The 19,027-nt window shown below is 38.8% G+C and overlaps 1 protein-coding gene across 15 annotated transcripts in view; it reads left to right on the plus strand.

Annotated features, from left to right (window-relative positions):
* Positions 1–18,458, plus strand: part of dlg3 (discs, large homolog 3 (Drosophila)) — a 94,327-nt gene extending 75,869 nt beyond the window's left edge. For 7 of the 15 annotated variants that reach the window (XM_053682221.1, XM_053682226.1, XM_053682218.1 and 4 more), the window contains 11 exons: positions 2,463–2,577; positions 8,802–8,978; positions 9,583–9,658; positions 10,178–10,280; positions 12,063–12,104; positions 12,713–12,763; positions 12,865–12,966; positions 13,086–13,258; positions 13,413–13,522; positions 14,439–14,647; positions 16,790–16,881. In XM_053682221.1, coding sequence (XP_053538196.1) covers positions 2,463–2,577; positions 8,802–8,978; positions 9,583–9,658; positions 10,178–10,280; positions 12,063–12,104; positions 12,713–12,763; positions 12,865–12,966; positions 13,086–13,258; positions 13,413–13,522; positions 14,439–14,647; positions 16,790–16,797 — 1,166 coding nt within the window. In that variant the 3' untranslated portion in view covers positions 16,798–16,881. Of the gene's footprint in view, positions 1–2,462; positions 2,578–8,801; positions 8,979–9,582; positions 9,659–10,177; positions 10,281–12,062; positions 12,105–12,712; positions 12,764–12,864; positions 12,967–13,085; positions 13,259–13,412; positions 13,523–14,438; positions 14,648–16,789; positions 16,882–17,028 lie in introns of those variants that run through there. The other 8 variants (XM_017474275.2, XM_017474278.2, XM_017474276.3 and 5 more) reach the window with 3 other exon arrangements.
* The last annotated feature ends 569 nt before the right edge of the window (positions 18,459–19,027 follow it).

Raw genomic sequence — 19,027 nt, forward strand, 5'->3', positions numbered from 1 at the left:
ATTATTCACACACTGCTGAAACCTTTTGTCTCTCTGTTGAAATCCTCACCCATGGATTGTTGACTTTTTGATATTTCAGAGTATCAAATAAAATGGAAATAGAGGGAGTAATTGTGACAGCTTTAATTACAGCCATCCCATTGTCTTTCCCAAGTGTTGTGTAGTCAGACTGTTGACTACTGCATTTCTGTCATGGTACTCAGTTGGCTCTTTGCTTACATTTAAGTGGTGTCAGATTACCATAACTGTGTTTGACATGCTGGGGACTGTAGATCTGTTTTATTTTAAGTTTAGTTTTTGTAGCTCTTATGCTTTTGTTTTTATTAGGACTTAAATGCCAGGATAGAGGTTGTTTTATGAAAAAGCAGTTTATTCGTAGTACATCATAGAAGCTTCTGATGGTTATAGGAAATGTAAAAGTTCTTGATCATGGATAATTAGTTGTAATTGGATATCTACACCTGTGATATATCTACCAACAGTATATGTGTGTTTTTCCCCCTAGAGTTTGTTCTTGAATGCGGTTTTCTCGCTAGTCACTCACTTGGTGTGTGCATGTTGGCGGATTGGTTGCTAAACTTAATTACTACAGCCAGGCCACAATGCCGCAGAGGTGCAACTCACATTTTAAAGACGCTCCTGTATAGTCTTGTGCCTTGCTTCAGTATTGCTCTAGAAATAAGATGTTTTGTTTTCAATTAGACATTGACAGATAATTGGTTTTCCTGATATTTCTGCATTTTTCAATAATCCGATATCCGAAAAATGCAGCCCTTGCAGCACTGCATCTGTTTTTTGTTTATTGGTTACTTATTTTTATGTGCTTTATTAGTTTTACCTGTTTACCCCATTGAAGCCTTATTTATTTATTTAAAATGCACTTTAACAGTGCACTTTATTTTTCGCACTCTTTCACACCCCTCTATTTACTGGTGCATAACTAAGAGTTGTTTGGTTTTGCATGCAAGTAGCAAGTGAAATTGACAAAATTGTTATAAATGAAACGGTTTGTTCAGTGGTGTTATCATTGTGTCAAAAACAAAAGTAAAACAGTAAATAAATATCGGTTTTGCATATTGGTTATCAGGCACATAAACATGCAAATAATCAGTATCGTTTATATAAAAAAAATCAATATTGGTCGATCTCTGTTGTCAGTGACTACTGTTTATGTGAAACCTTTGTTTAAGGTCTTCATCCCACTATGAGAAAGTTGGTATGTTCAGCTTAATAATTATGCATAATTAATTACCTGGAAATATTTATTAGAATATATGACGAATATCCACTAGTTTCTGAAGTCGTTCATGGGTGTGTGGTTAGCTGCTGGGTTTTACTTTGTGTCCTGTGTGGCAGGTATTTGCCGGGAGCCTGAATTGCTTTTAGGAGTGTAACTGTATGGTGAATCATATTGTTTGGTTTGATATGAAGCTGCGAAAAATACAATGAACACACTGCATAATAAAGTAGGCTATTAATCATAAAATACCACTTGTATTATGTGAATTTTTTCATATATACATTTCAACTTAATCAAGCTCATACTCCTGAAAAAGTAGCTTTCTCTTGATCTCAGATAAGCATACAGTGGTTTAAAAAGAAACACACTCAAATATTGTATAGCATATGGGAGCACCTCAGCTTCCAGGTAAATTATAACCATGACAGCCAGTATGTGGTGGACTGAAACATTACAGTGTGCTGAATCCACCGAATGTGTTCACAATACACCAGTGCGACTACAGCGCAGCAAACTCTCTGCTACATTCATTCAACCTTTCCTCGCCGATTCAGCAGGATTCAAAAACACATCTAGGGCTAGATAGCTATGTGACTCTGAGAGCAAGCAAACAGCAGAATGGGAAACTCTGAGCTTCAGACACGCCCCCCCAGAGCGATGCAAGAGAAAGCTAGCCATGTTTAATTTTGTAACATTCTAAAGCACAGCTTTTTTGTTCTGCTGCTCAGAGTCTGAGTGGATCATTTAAACACCGAAATTAAAGATGCAATAGTCAATCTTTTTTTTATTATTATTATTCCTTGTAGAAATAACCTGGAAGATATGTAGAATGTGATTTTTAAAAAAAAAAAATTTACATTATTTTTTTTAAACAGTGGATTAAGCTGTGACTTTAGCAAAAGTTGAAGTCTCTGAGGAAAAAACAGTTTGGGAAACAAACTGTACAGATGACCATAGATCCTGGGGGCAGAGCTTCATTAACATGAGTGGGAATCATTCAGATGTTTTGCTGTATCAAAAATGAATAGAGATAGCACCTAAGTATATTGAACTTGGATTTTGTGTATTGTTACACCCCTATTGTATGTTATGAGTTTGCATCCTCTCCAGTTCTAAGTCAGCAACTCTTTGAGTTGAGTTGTTGCTTTTGAATAGTGTGTTATTGATGGTGTTTATTGTGTTTTTTTTGTTTTGTTTGTTTTTTTAATGTTTTTTTTTGCAGAGTACAGTCGTTTTGAGTCTAAGATCCACGACTTGCGGGAGCAGATGATGAACAGCAGCATGAGTTCTGGGTCAGGTTCCCTACGCACCAGTGAAAAGCGCTCCCTCTATGTCAGGTAAGAGATGCATGACAAACTCACCCTCCTGCATACAGTTAATGGTCACTACTTGTAGAAAATCAATAGGTTTAAACCATCTCACGCAGGTGAGTCACTGAAATGCTTCCGTGTGGTTGAGCATTTCATTTATTTAACCTTTTGTACTTTACCCTGACTGATAAAGTGTGTATCAGAGACAGCTACACCTCATACATCAGATATTCGTAGTCATGCAACTTTTACTGACCTTTTTTGGTGTAAAAGTTGTGCAGAGGTTCTCAATTTTTAGTCTAAGGCCCCTTTTGTATGTAGCGTCAGAGCGCGCATGAGAGATGTGGCACTGTTCTGATCAATTACTGCAAAGCCGGTTAAATGGGAACAGGATGACCGACCAATTGTGAACGGCACTAATGCCAGTTTAATAATGTCTAATGACATTTATTATTTTTAACACATACCACTTTTTACACATCAAAGCAGATTTAGTAAATTAATAATAAAATATTTTTTTACATAGCCCCTTACACCTTAACGCTTAAATATGTTTAGATTTTACTAAAATCATGCACGAAAACATGGTCTGACATTTTGGTTAAACGTTTTGTATCATAGAAATGGAGTCCATAATCTTAGAATAATGGTATAATCCATGTTGGACAACACTTAACTGTGCTTATTAGTGTTGCTGTTGCTCTGGTTACTATGAGACAAAAGTCTTATGAAAAGATGTGTATTTTAAAACACTGAGCCACAAGCAAGTTCAAAAAGCCTAATGAAAAATTGACCAAAGATTTTATACGAAGTGTTCAATAATCTGTTTATCACCCACACATTTATGCAAACAGTTTTAACTATGAGAAATGTTGTATGTTAGCGGATTGTGTTGTGAGAACACGTACTAGAGGCACTGAAGGAGAGGGGAATCCTTTTCTGGTGTAGATTACAAGGTTGCAAAACCTTTACAATACAAAACTATTTGCACATTCAGTGTTTGTGTCATAATAAATGATGGAGCACATAATACTTTTTTTAATAAATCCATTCAAGTAAAATGTAAGTAACCTAAATGCTTGCGTAAAGCGGGGACTTGTCTCTATGGGTCAATGGTACTATACTCTCTAGGCAATCTATGTGGAAATAGTATTTAACATTTCAAAAGTTCATAATGTTAATATTTGTGCATGTGTTCATGGCACTACCGACAATATTTGGGTCACTTTGCTTATCTTTCTAAATCACCATCCAACAATGAACAAATCTTAAAGAGAAATAATATGGACAGTTAAAGGTCACAGACAGAGCATTGTTCTTGTTAGATTTCATACGAGTCAATTTCACAGTGTGCGCGAATGTTATGGGGGTGGGGGGAAGGAAGAATGACAGGTTTGGGTGGGTTAAACCAATATCTGGAGGCAAGAAAAAATGTACATGGGACTTAAACTGACTAAAACCTAATACCTATAGTACTCCAGACTGTGCTGTTGAATGTATGAAGCAGTTAATGGGCTGAACCTAAAGCAGTAATTGTACCTGAATGTTTGATTAAGCTGATGGCTGTTTGCATTGTTTTGTTCTGGTGGGAGAGCTACATGTGTAAACAATCAAAAAGCAGGTTTTTCATATTCTGTACTTTTGGGATACAAAAAATTATTTCTCGATTGCAGGGTTTAGTATGAGTACAGGCTACGAGGTGAACAGAAGCGTCACTCTTTGTACAATGTGAATAGACCAATGGCACAAGTTCATGGAACTGCTTAAGGATGAATAGTTAAATACGATCACAATGCCTTGCAAATGTCAGCCATACCATGGGAACGTACAATGTGTTATATGTACACTGCTGTGAAATTCCTGAATTTGTGCACGTTTTTCACATTATATTTAGTCAGATTTTATAGACAATTGTATTAGTATATCGATAGAGTCTGGCCGGAGAATTGACACAAGTTTGTTTCTTCTTTCATGTCTTTAGTGTACAAAGTGTCAGTTATACAATCTGGTGTGAAAAGGTGCAACCTGGTAATGCAACCAAATTGAAGAGTTAATTAGGATCAGTGATCAATAACCAGTGTGAGTGCTTCAGTTAAGGACCAGCCTTGATTTGGGCCAGCCCTGTCTAATCAAAATTGAGGCTTCAAATCAGAGTGAACTTAGCAGCATACAGGTTGTCCAGCCAGGCACATCATGCCACAAAGAAGAGAGTTTCCTGAAGACCTCAGGGGGAAAAAAAAACAAGTTTCTGGATGTCTATCAGTCTGGAAAAGGTTACAAAGCCAGCCATTTCCAAGGCTCTGAGGCTTCTCTGAACCACTATCAGAGCCATACTGTCCAAATGGAGAAAGATTGGAAGAGTAGTCAATATTCCCAGGAGTGGATGCCCTTCCAAAATCTCTCCAAGAGCAAGGTATAAAATCATCCAGATAAAAACATCTAAAGAATTGCAGGCCTCTCATGCTTCAGCTAAGGTCAGTGTTCATGACTCAACCATTATAAAAACTCGGGGCAAGAATGGGACCCATTGCAGACTAGCACCGCAGAAACCATTGCTATCCAGGAAGAATATAAATGCTTGTCTCAAATTTGCAAAGAAACACTCAGAGATGATCCTCCTGAGTTCTGGAACCATGTGTTATGGACAGATTAATCTAAAGTGAAGCTTTTTGGTCAACATGGGCTCTGTTATGTGAAGCACTCTGATATTAGTGTGATGGTTTGGGGATGCTTTGCTGTATCAGGACTTGGACATGTTGGGAACTCTGAATTCTGCTCTGCATCAATTCCTATTGCAATGTTGTGGCATGACCTGAAATGCACAGTTTATGCTCGAAGGCCTACAAATGTCACTGAGCTGAATCAATTCTGCAAGAAGGAGTGGGCCAAAATTCCTCCAAGGCGTTGTGAGACACTAATTAACAACTTCAGAAAGCGTTTGATTGCAGTTATTGCTGTTCAGTGCGGGTGGAGAAATGGAGTGGGCCCTTTTAATAGCTGGTTACAATAATTTTCTAACATAGGGGGATTAGGGGTTGAATATATAGTCTTAATAAACACATAACATGTCTATCACACAGTGGTTTTTGTTACCCCGGGGTGATGGTGTCATTCAGTGTTTGAAATGTGCAGATTCAGACAGGGGGGCAAACAGGTTTTCATGGCACTGTGTAATGTTAGCAAATATGCAGGGTTTGTTGAAAGTAAAAATCAGTCATGGGATAAATTGCTGTACATCTGTAATGTGTGAATAAATATTTTTAAATATTGTTCGGCATTCTACCTGAAAAGTCACATCAGAAGTTAACAAGATGCCGGCAGTAAGCTGCGTTTCATGTCACATCGTGCACATACATGCAGTCCATCCTTACCGTTTAACTAACAGACATTAAATTCTGTAAATAGTAAAAATCAGTCTGAATGTCATGAATTTCACAGTGCAGTCACAAACAAGAGGCCTATATAACTTGTTGTACATAGAGTAGAATGTCAGTGGAAAGAAAAACGAGTGGAGCAGGTTCTCCCAGGTTCTTTTGGGAATTACCGGTCTGACAAGGTAAAAATAGAGGCTCTGTCCTGGGCACAGTGCATGACTCTCTTGTGTTTTTCACCTACCACCTGGAACAATTCACTCCGCATAGGGGAAGTTGATCGTTGTGGTGTTTCTCTAACCCAAATACATAATTCTGTTTCCCAACAAACAGTAGTACTTTTCACGTCTTTATTGAGCACATTGAGTAATCATTCACAGTGCTGCCTAGAAAAAGTGAAGCCTTGAATTTAATAACTTTTTTGCATTTTAGCAGCAACAACCTCCACCAAATGTTTTCTGTAGCTGCTTACAAGACTGGCACAATGATGAGGAGGAATTTTGGATCCCATTCCTCCATATAAAAACCGGTTCAATTCATTAGTATTTTTGGCCGGTCTTGATCGAACAGTCCTCTTCAGGTCATGCCACAGTGTCTTAAATGGATTATGGTCAGGATCCATGACTTGGCCTTTCCAAAACATGAATGTTAATCTTTTTTTCAGCTATCGTTTAGTTGACTTACTTGTGCTTTGAGTCATTGTCTTGTTGCATCACCCAAACTCTCTTAAGCTTGAGGTCATGGACTATTGCCCCGCCGTTCTCCTGTAAAATGTCTTAATGCAGTTTTGAATTCATTGTTCCCTCAGTGATTACAAGGCATCCAAGCCTTGAGGCAGTAAAGCAGCTCTACTCCATGAAGCTCCATGCACCATGCTTCACAGTTGGGACAAGGTTTTGGTGTTGGTGTGCAGTGCCTATTTTCCTGCAAACATGTTGTTTATTATTGACAAAGTTACATTTTTGGACTAATCTCTCCACAGAACATTTCACAGGTGTTGTGGAACATGCAGGTGTTTTTTGGCAAGCTTGAAAGTTTTTTTTAAAATTTATTTATTTATTTATTTATTATTTATTTAAAAGACCACAGCGGTTTTCTTTGTGGTGTCCTTCCATTAACACAAATCTTTTTCATTTTTTTCTGATTGTGGACACATGAACAAAGAGTAGCAGCCGTCCTGAATTTTCTCCATTTTTAGACAGTTTATCTCATCATGGATTGATGAACACCCAGGTCTTTAGAAATGCTTTTGTAGCCCATTCCAACTTTGTGTATCCCTGTAATAATACTTCTAAGGTCCTGTGAAAGTTGGCACACACATCGATTTTTCGTGCACAGATTTGTCAGTAACCAGTCTCAGTGTCTTTATTACTCTTTATTTATTAATGCAGTGCAAAAAGTATTGGAATAGACTGTCTTAAAGTAAATAACATTTAATATTTGGTTGCACATCACCAAACTTTCATTCTTGCATTAAAACTTGAATGGTTTCTGTGTGCATATATACACATTTTAGATTGACATTTTTGTGGTGTTTGGCAGGCACCCTTATCCAGAACTTACATTTACATAGTTGAGGGTTAAGGGCCTTGCTCAAGGGCCCGACAGTGCTGGGGTCATGTGGTGCTTCTGTTGTGCTATGGGAAGCAAATTGCTAGAACGGTTTGCGTCCACTTTTTCCCCTTACTGTCCCCATTTTTTTCTTCCTCATCCTCTTGAGATTTTAAGTAAGTGAAATATTGCAATAAATGGTATAACATTTAGCATGTATCAGGTCACTATTTTAAATATATTATTACTTTATCATATATTTATTATTACAATTATAACTTTGTTCCAAATTTTTTATTTAATGAGACTGACATTTACATCAGTCTCACAAACCGTTTGCAATACCATCATGAACCCCTAGGGGTTCATGAATCCCTGGTTGGTGAAACTCTGCCTTAGAGAAGGGTCACTGCAAATCAATACAAAGTTATTAAGACTAATCACCTTTATCCTATGATGAAAAATTTCTGTCCTGATGAGAGTGGACTCTTTCCGGATGACGGAGCTCCATCCACAGGGAACGAGTGATCACTGAATGATTTGATGAGGATGAAAATGATGTAAATGATATTCTATGGCCTTCACAGTCAGAAGATCTCACCCATGGGAGATTATAGACTGATGCATTCGGTCTTGTTCACATCTGGTGGTTTGGGATGCATATGACCACATCACATTTGTAGATTGAACACAAAAGTGTCTTCATGCGGTCCCGACAGCAACGAAGGACCACCAAATCGACTGCGTAATTAGTCAGACCATGTGTTTAAAATGTTTGAAACGGCCTGTACATGAGCGAGGATTTATGGGCATTTCTGCCTGAAAACAAATGCAACGGATGATTGACTTAATAAATGTGAGTGCCACTCGTCCTCAGCGTAAAGGATGTATGAAATCTGATTAGAAGTGGTCACTGGAGACACATTCAAAATGGCAGGTGTAAAAGGCTGCGCGTTTCGGCCGTCCTTTTGAGATGGATGTTAATACCATGTGTGAACAGGGCCTTAGGCAGCGCTCTCCATGACCACCACCATGTTTTAGAAGAATGGTGTTTATTTCTCCAATTCAGTTCAAGAGACTTGTACAATTTTTGGCCAAGGTGCACTGAAGCTGTTCTGGTAGCTTGTACTGGCCCAGCATCTTAGTAACACACTTGTTTCCTTTAATTTGCCACCTGTGTGTGTGTGTGTGTGTGTGTATCTATATATTGAGTATATATCAAATTTAAATAACGAGTAGTCACTAAAGCTCCCTTTTTCTTAATTAATCTTAATTTGATTTTTGACAGAAGTAGAGAGCAATGATCGAATTTGTCCCTCATTTCTGCAGGGCTCTGTTTGATTACGACCGTACCAGAGACAGCTGCCTACCCAGCCAGGGCCTGAGCTTCTCATATGGAGACATTCTACATGTCATCAATGCTTCTGATGACGAGTGGTGGCAGGCACGGCTCGTCACTTCCCATGGTGAAAGTGAGCAGATCGGGGTCATTCCCAGCAAGAAAAGGTACAGCATTACCCATCATCCCTGACAAAAGATTACAAGTTTACTTCAAAATAAGAACAGTTCTGCTAAATTAATCATATTAAATTAAAAAAAAAAAGGCAGATGTATTTACTAGCAAACAGTTCAATGAGTAATACGGTAATCTAGTCCATTCATTTCTAATCGCTGATTGGTTATTGACAGAGAAGTGGCGGGGCGGGAGATAGAACAAAGAGCTGAACATTGGCAGTACAGCTGCAATGTTGCAACTAAATAACAAACCACAATTTTCACATATAATGTTGGTCAGTTCAGTGTTGGTATATGTAACCATTTGGATTATCATACAGATTTGTAAAAGGTAAAAAAAACAGTTGGGTGCTTTTCAGAATACACAGTATACTTCATATAAAATGCATCTCATCATTTCTAATTCGTTTACAGTCTAGCTCACGGAATATGTAATGGTATCTACACAACAAACAACAATGTGTGTACACAGCAAACAAAGCCTGATGTTGGTGCTCAGTCACTTATGAATAGCGTTTTGGAATACCATTTGTTGAGCCAGTTGAGAAAGCAGCAGAATTATTTAACTAAACACTGCATTTTTCCCTTAACACAGGGTGGAAAAGAAAGAGCGTGCTCGGTTAAAAACTGTCAAGTTCCATGCTAGGACCGGCATGATTGAGTCCAATAGGGTGAGTGCAATTGAAATGCGCCTCACTCCCTTCCCACCCTGTCATCCTGTGTAAACTACATGCAAGATGATCTACCTGATTCAGGTATGGGTAAAGGGACCTTCTTACTATAGTCGGAGAATAGCAGGCTCCTCATAAGGCGGCTCACTGAGTGTGTAGAGATAGACAGATCTACACACATACATGTAATAATACAGAAATTCAATCATTACACTCTGTGATGGTGAGACATCTAAACATTCGGTTTGGTCTAAGGATTTTTCATGGACCTTAAATTAGATTCAGATCATATTCCTCTTTTTTAATATGAGATTTTTGGAATTTTTCCCACGTGTACTCATTCATTGCCCATGATGAATGTCTGATACATTACACTCCATCAGTTGTTTAATTTATTTCTTCTTTTTTTTTTTGCATGCTTGTGTTTGCTAGCTGTTGGTGTGCTGTTGACTGTATTGAAACCCATTTGTTCTGTTTTTCATCTCTCATTTCCACTCCCCTCATGTGGTCACCTCCCAGCAGCCAGTCAAAGTAAAGCGCAAAAAAAGCTTCAACCTGTCTCGCAAGTTCCCGTTTTACAAGAGCAAGGAGAATATTGTGCAGGATTTGGTGGAGCCTGAACGTGAGTATATAAGTGTGTGTGCAGGGGTTTAAGGGCTCTAATACCTGCTGTCCTTCATGCTTCATCCTCCTTCATGCTTGCCTTTGGGACAGCGTGCGGCTGGCTTTTGGTGCCTCGTCATACCTTTAAGTCCTCCCCATGAGACAGCAGAACCAATCAGAATATAGAGTTCTCTGGCCTCTGTGTGCTCTGAGCGAGGTCTCAGATGTCTGCTGCTCACTGGTGTAGAGATGCACTAATACTCCAGTGCTGTGCTTTACCTAGTGCTATTCATTTGCCTGCAAAATCTCTTGATTATCATTATTCCAATTTAATGCTTGAAGCAATATTCTACATGGGTACACTGTAGACTAATCAGACCGAGAGCACAGCCAGTTTGTGTTGGTCTCTCTCTCCATCCCCAGAGAGCACTACACCCTTCTTTTCGGCCTCTCACTAACATCTATTTCTTCCTGTCTGCTCTCTTCTTTTCTTTGTTTCTGCTTTCACCTTTCGGGACACTCAGGACTTCCCAGGGTTAAGCGATGACTTTTATGGATCAAAGAGTTTGAGTAAGTGTGTGTGGTTATACTTATCAAGCAGCTGTCCCTTGAGCTCAGAATGCCACACATAAAGCTCCCCCCCCTCACATCCACCAGCAATCACCCAGTTAGAATATGGATATGTTAAATATCTGAATATGAGAGTTTATAAGAGATTATAACGAGAGACTGTCGGAGAGATAACATTAGTAGCAGCACTACACTATGTTTTGTTTCAATTAAACTACAGAAGTTTGCTTTCTTAAACAAAGTAAATAAGAGAGTGCCCTTTTCCTACCTCAAGCCACAAGGTTTCAATAGACATATGCTGGGTGAGTAAATGTACAACTTAGGATCTTAACCATTCAAATATGGATTAACATGTAAATAATATTCAGAATTCTGACAGCCCTAGTGTGAAATACTTTCATATTCTTCCAGTATTAGCTATAAAACTTTTGTCTCTGTTCGGGATTCGATACTTTATTTATTGTACTGACGCATGGATAGAATTTATAGCGAATCAACCGTATTAAATAATGGCTAGTGCACCAAATATGAACTGGTGTTAGCACAGTAAAAAGTCAAAGTGAAAGACAAAGGCCATGCTTTCTGTCGTGAAACAGTAAGGTAGCTTCACTTGATCTAATGTTTTCCTTGATTCTCACACCCATGCTGTTAAACAGTCGAGAAAAGCGAGTTGAAATAGTGTTAATGATCTTCATGATTAAAACTGTAATAAAGTAAGAGTTTTCATTGTCTCCTAAATCAAGCAAATTACCAAGCAAAGTACAAATCAAGTCACATAGTGCTGATGTGTATTTGAGATTACAACTGGTGTTAAATGAGCTGTTGCAACCTGTAGTTAGTATCTTGCGGATGTGATGCTGTCCACCTTTTGATTCCAGTGAGAAACTGAATACCAGGGTGTTTACTTTGGCACGATTTGTAGTATCGGTTTCTGCTGTAGTAACACAGACACGGCCATAGGAAACCCTGACCAGGGAGTGGAGGTCATTTGGGACTTTACAGGAGGAAATACTTAATTTACTTGTACTGCCACCTCCTACCACTTCTCTATAAAGGAACTGGTGAACATCTGTGTGCATGTGCAAGACTTGCTTTCCTTTTATTTCTGCTCTCTATTTCCTTTCTGTAATATAACGGTGAGATTATGTTTTCTTCAAGTTAATCTGTACTTTGTACTAATTTTAAAACTGTTCACATGGAGATATTTTGAACCTTCCCTTTCTTTCTGCAGAGTGTTTGACATCTAATACCAGCGACAGTGAGAGCAGCTCCAGTAAGTGACTTGAAAGCCCATCATTGTGTGAACAATCATCATTTCATTATTAAAAATTTTTAGTATTCAATGCATTTAAATATTTCACTTTATTGTATTACAGAGATAATTCAACTTGGGTACTGTTGTCATGATTTGGGGGGTTTAAATCTTTTTGTTCATGTGTAATTGCCTACAAACTGAAATATTCTGTTAAAGACATTTTACTCTCATGTCTAGGAACCCCCTATTTTTATTTATTTATTTTTTGTCTAGGAACAAAAAATATATACAAGTTTTTTTTCTTCTGTATTTTTTGTCTAGGAAAGCCTTTCTTAAGATTCCGCTCACTCAGAATGCACTTTGTGATATGCTGGTTTGAGAAACAATAGGTCTAAGGTTATGGAGTTCAAACATTGTTTAAATAAAATTGCAAACCTTGTACATAAATGAACAGTAGAAATCAAAGTTAAGAACGAGGAAGGAGGAGAAATTGAAAGGGATTGTGGAGAGCCTGTGAGAGTTAGCAAAGAGTCCTTTTGGAATCTTAAGTGGACATGCATGAGAATAAGCCAAATCCTTCGTATTATACCACCATTTATTTTTGCCTTATTTTTTTAATCATATAGAAGGTCAAGAGGACACAATTTTATCCTATGAGCCAGTGACTCGACAGGAGAGTAAGTATTCGGTTTTAGAAACACAATCTGTGCAAATGTAATCTCTACACTGGAAAAATCACCTTGAGTTTCACATTTGGTATTTATTCCTGCTCTTGTAGTTCATTACACAAGGCCTGTGATCATCTTGGGTCCAATGAAGGACAGAGTAAATGATGACTTGATCTCAGAGTTTCCCCATAAGTTTGGATCCTGTGTTCCACGTAAGTGTGCCGAATTCAGCCAGAAGCAGTGTCATCAATGGTTCTGCTTGTCCTTGTTTTTATTTGGCTTTAAACGGAAACGCATTCATGGAATAAACCATAAGCAATCCCCTCCCCAGATACAACTCGTCCGCGGCGAGAGAATGAGATGGATGGGCAGGATTACCACTTTGTGGCTTCAAGAGAGCAGATGGAGAAAGACATTCAGGACAACAAGTTCATTGAAGCAGGCCAGTTCAATGAGAATCTCTATGGGACCAGTATTCTGTCAGTACGGGCAGTGGCTGAGCGGGTTCGTAATAGCTTATACATGCTAATGAAACATCGCACAGCACCTTAACCTGTTCTTTAAACAAATTCACTTGTTTACATCTGATTCACTATGGCAAATATTTTATTTAACAGGAGTGTGGAAAATCCATGCATTTTCTGTCTTTGTGCTTTAGGGGAAGCATTGCATCTTGGATGTGTCTGGGAATGCCATAAAGAGACTCCAGCAAGCACAGCTCTATCCTATTTCCATTTTCATCAAACCAAAATCCGTTGATGCTCTAATGTAAGTTTTAACTTCCCATCTCAGCTCGGGGGTGAAGTAAATTCATTAAGATGTTTAATAATTCCCCCCTGCCTTATATGTGGTGGTATTCAACAGTTTACTATGTTAAGATTTAAAAAAGATATGGAAAGGTGCCTATTTATTGCCTAAGCCAGGGTTGCCAAACTAAATTTTGTCTGGGGCACATCAGTATTTTTGTGAGTGTTTTGAAGGGCCATAACCAAGGCTTTGTGTGTATATATACCCCAATCAGCCATAACATTAAAACCAGGTGAAGTGAATAAAAAGGATTATCAGGTCTGGTCCGATTTGTCATTAGAGCTACTGTGACACAAATTGCTGGAAAAATTAATGCTCGCTATGATAGAAAGGTGTCAGAACACAGTGCCTCGCAGCTTGCTGAGTATGGGGCTGTATATCGGTAGACTGGTCAGAGTACCCATGCTGACCCCTGTCCACTGGTGAAAGTGCCTACAATGGGCATGTGAGCGTCAGAACTGGACCATGGAGCAGTGGAAGGTGGCTTGGTCTGATGAATCACTTTATTCATACATTCATTCATTTATTTATTTTATTATTTTGTTACATCATGTGAACGGCCAGGTGCATGTGTCTTGCATACCTGGGGAAGAGATGGCACCATGATGCACTGTGAGAACAAGGCAAGCCAGTGGGGCAGTCTGATGCTCTGCTAAATGTTCTGCTAGGAAATCCTGGGTCCTAGCATTCATGTGGATGTTACTTTGACACGTACCAACTACCTAAACATTGTTACAGACGAAGTACACCCCTTCATGGCAGTGGTCTCATTCAGCAGGATCATGCACCCTGCTACACTGCAAAAAAATTGTTCAGGAATGGTTTGAGGAACATGACAAAGAGTTCAAGGTGTTGACTCTGCTTCCAAATTCCCCAGATCTCAATCCAATCGAGGATCTGTGGGCTGTGATGGACAAACAAGTCCAATCCATGGAGGCCCCACCTTGCAACTTACAGGACTTAAAGGATCTGCTGCTAACGTCTTGGTGCCAGATACCACAGCACACCTTCAGAGGTCTTGTGGAGTCCGTGCTTCAACGGGTCAGAGCTGTTTTGGTGGCACAAGGGGGACCTACACAATATTAGGCAGGTGGTTTTGATGTTATGGCTGATTAGAGTATACTGTAGTAACTCATGTATAATCACTCTTTGCAATTGTGGTGAGCTGAAAAGCATCTCAGCATGCACAAAACATCAAACCTTGAGGTGGATGTGCTACAGCATAAGACCACATCAGGTTCTACTCCTGTCAGCCAAGAAAAAGAATCTGAGGCTATCATGGGCACAGACTCATCAAAACTGAACAGTTGGAAGACTAGAGAAAAAAAAAAATCACCTGGTCTTTTCCTAGTCTTCAACTGTCCATTTTGGATGAGTCTGTGCCCATGAATTAGCCTCAGATTCTTGTTGTCCCAGATTCTTGGGACAGGAGTAGAACCTGATGTGGTCTTATGCTGTTGTAGCCAATCCATGTCAAGGCTTGATGTGTGTTCTGAGTTGCTTTATTTTGTTTTGCTCACCACAGTTATAAAGAGGGGTTATTTGAATTACTATATCCTTCCTAGTAGCCTGAACCTATCTGGCCATTTTCCTCTGACCTCTCTTATCAACTAGGTGTTTGAGCCCGCAGATCCTCCACTCGCAGGATGTGTGTGTAAATTCTAGAGACTGTTGTGTGTGAAATTTCCAGGTGATCAGCAATTGAACGACTGAAACAGCCCTTCTGGTACAAACATCTATGCCATGATCAAAGTCAGAGAGATCACACTTTTTTTCTTTCTTATTTATTTATTTTTTAACTGAAGTGCTTGACCTGTATCTGCCTTATTTTTTGCATTGTGCTGCTGTCACATGATTGGCTGATTTAGATAATGGCATGAATGTACAGGTGTTTACAATAAAGTTCACTTTATGTAAGATGATTCACTTTGATATTGCATTCTATGTTTACTGCACTAATCAGGAAGCACTATCTTCCACGGCTTTTTAAAAATAACTGGTTATGTAATAAAAATTAACTATGCAACTCCTAATATTTGTTTTACGAATATACGTATTTACGTATATGGAAAATATATTACAATATGAAGGAGATACTCCCTAGGTGACGCATTTCAGGATTTGGAATCAGGCATTTAATCACACTAATGGCCAACACATTTTTTAATCTTTTTTATGCCTTGTAATCCCCCCCCCCCATGTAGGGTGCATCCCTTTGTAGCCCCCTAGAGTCATCACATTTTCGCATTTAAAAAAAAAAAAATTTTATTTTCCACGCTAGGCTCTTCTGTATTAACTTTCTCAGCTAAGAGACTACATCCTCTATCTAAAAACTTATCCATTTTAAATGGCCTTTATAGGTTTTATCAATGTATAGCTAACAGTGCTGTACACTAGTATATCAACAGATGCCTCTGTTGGGTGTGTCTTAGTGTGCTGTGTATAATTGCTTTATTAATATTGCTCAGTTTTATGTACATAATAGTACCTAGGTTGACAATGCCGACTTGTGTACAGGTAAAATTAATTTAGGGGAAAAAATGTTCTAGAATTTCTATGCGGCCCCTAGTTAGAGAACCACCGGTCTAGGCCAGGGGTTCCAAACTTTTCCAGGGCAAGGCCCGCCAAATGGCATTAACATTTGGCTGAGGCCCCCCTTTTGCAAGATGTCTTTAAAACACATTAAAAACACAGACTTCTGAATATATCCCCCCCCCTTTTTTTTATTAATAATTACATCTTACATCTTTACATTACATTAGGGATTGATTTTGTGTGTGTGTGTGTGTGTGTGTGTGTGTGTGTGGTTGTCTGAGCGTGAGAAAGAGAAAACATACTAGTGGCAGGGATGGGCTTGGTGGCGCCGACCAAATTGTTGAGGCCCACCGGGCGACCCAGAAACACTGCCAAGGCTATGCTATCATCAGTCTGCCTGCAGTCTATCCCATAGCCTAGCTATCTCCTATTAGGTGTAAGATTTAGTGGGATATGTTCATACTGAATGAGTTTAAGGTACTTTTAACAGATTCTGTTTTATCCCCTGGTAAATTGTTGTGATCATTGATTGTGGTGTTTTGAAGTCGTAAATTTGTATATTTGTTATTTGTTGCTGCCCTCTTGGTCAGGTCACCCTTGTAAAAGAGATTTTTAATCTCAATTAGTGTTTTTTGTTTGTTTGTTTTTTAAAATCTGGTTAAATAAAGAAATGAATGAATTTGTGTTTTATAGGGAAATGAACAAGAGGCAGACGTATGAGCAAGCAAATAAAGTCTTTGATAAGGCAGTGAAGCTTGAACAGGAATTTGGAGAGTATTTCACAGGTAAACATTCTTGTTTTTCTGTGGCTAAATGTGCCTAAGTCATTATGGAATAACTCCCTGTTATTTTAAATGAGATATAGAAATTAGAGCATCTTGCTATAGTTGACTAAATTAAATGATCTGCTTGTGTCCTCTCTCATTTCACAGCCATAGTCCAGGGTGACTCACTAGAAGAGATCTACAATAAAATCAAGATGATCATCGAGGAGCAATCAGGCCCCTACATCTGGATCCCGTCCTCAGAAAAACTCTGAAGAGTGTGCAGCCTCCATCCTCTGCACGCATTCGGAGTAATGTTCCAACCCCTGCCCTGCTCCAGCCCGAGTCCTCTCCTTCCCTTTTTACTGAAATGTTTCATATCAAGTTTTAGTGTCATCATTATGTTAACTCAGATTAAAAGAAGTCTTATCCCCTATTACTGTGACTGTGCACACCCCTGCATGAGTTTCTCAGCAAATCCGTTCAAGACTAGGAATTTCATTACAAATTATTTTTGTCTGGTAAAACAAAAAGGGAAAATGAACAAATCCTTTGTGTTTGGATGGACTTCGGAAGCCAGTGTCTCGACGAAAGAGTGGGGTTGGGAATTTAAAAAAGTTCCTTGGAAATGGAGACTGACTGAAAAGCTGGAATCCTGTATATGTTTATTGTTGCATTGTAAAGAAATGGAAAAAGCGGATCAGAGACCATCAAGGTTTTCTACGAGGACTAAACACAAACCAAACCTGCTGAAGGTACTGTTCCTGGATCACTGACCATGTTTATAGAAATTTGGTGGAGAATCTTAGAACCCAGTGATCTTCAGTAATCACACAGAAGTTTGCTATTTGGCTGGCTGTCACTGCCAGTTCTTGATCAAGAAACCACTGAAGGCAGAACAAATGGAAAACAATATGAATCTATACATTTATATTACTGAAATCACATGGTAAATAAAAATCCTATGGAGATTTTACTACATAATATTATACTATGGTACACATTTTACACTTCACTAGAATTGTCTATTTGGAGGGCTGTTAGAGTTTTGTCTTGGTTTTTTGTGTTTTCTCTTTCCACATTTTTTTTTTTTTAGCTGCTCTTTATTAAAGATGGAGTAGAGGGGTGTAACTGGGCTCTCTGCAGAACACCAAACTGCCTTACAATTAATAAAATTAGTTCATTCTGAGGGGAAGCTACAAATTACTCAACTGATCAATGCTTAATGGAAGACTCAATCAAACCTGTGTTCTGAGTTTTGTACTGCATATTGGAGGCCTGACTTGTGAGTGCAATAGACTTAAGTGTCTTACCTCTCTGAAATCCTTATTTCATCATTGCTTATCTTTTAGTGACTGATTTTTGAAAAATGATTTTGGCATCCAAGGCTCCTCTTAAGCTTTTGAGCAGCAGCTAGCCCATTTGCACTTTCTCAACCTATCAAGTCTTTTCTCTTCAGACTGAACGGTAACATGGTACTGTCCTGTATGCTGCCCAACTGGGAAGCCTTAAAACGGGTAGAATTAAGACAATAATTGTATTGGATGTCCTTCTCAATATTAAAAGTCAATAGAGCCTGAATTGGCCTAAGTTCCCTAGACCTGCCAGATGTTTTCATTAAATGTGTTTGGGATGATTTAAAATATTTTTTCTTTATATTTGTTTTGGGGCTGATGTGACTACTGTGTTTATCATTGTAGCGGGTGCGCTCAGAAATCTGATGACTTTATGTAATAATTTGGCAGTAAAAATGCAGCAATGACATGATGGAAATTAAATGTGCCAATAGAATATTCCCTAAAAGGAATGAATGATTTCTGAGCATCTAGTCAAGCTAAGTAGTTACTTGCAGGATCATCCCTCGTTATTTGCTATGCCTTGGGAATGCTACACCTGTGGTGACCCTCCTGTACACAGTCTGACTGAACATGAGGAAAAGCCCACTGCAGTTCTGAGCTTTACCGCTCTGCATAAGAAGGGACTGTGCAGGCTTAATGATAAAGGATTATTAAAGTCTCCCTGGATGAAAGATTCATAACCCTTGGACCCAGCATTTTCTTCTATGGCTACAGGACGTGATGAAAGTGCTGTGCCCGCCATGCTCCAGCTACTGTATCTGCAGGCATTTCGTAAGCAGATGTGACCATCGTCACTAAACCAGCTGTCA

Source organism: Ictalurus punctatus, chromosome 8, assembly GCF_001660625.3.
Source record: "Ictalurus punctatus breed USDA103 chromosome 8, Coco_2.0, whole genome shotgun sequence".
In the NCBI taxonomy this organism is placed as follows: domain Eukaryota; kingdom Metazoa; phylum Chordata; class Actinopteri; order Siluriformes; family Ictaluridae; genus Ictalurus; species Ictalurus punctatus.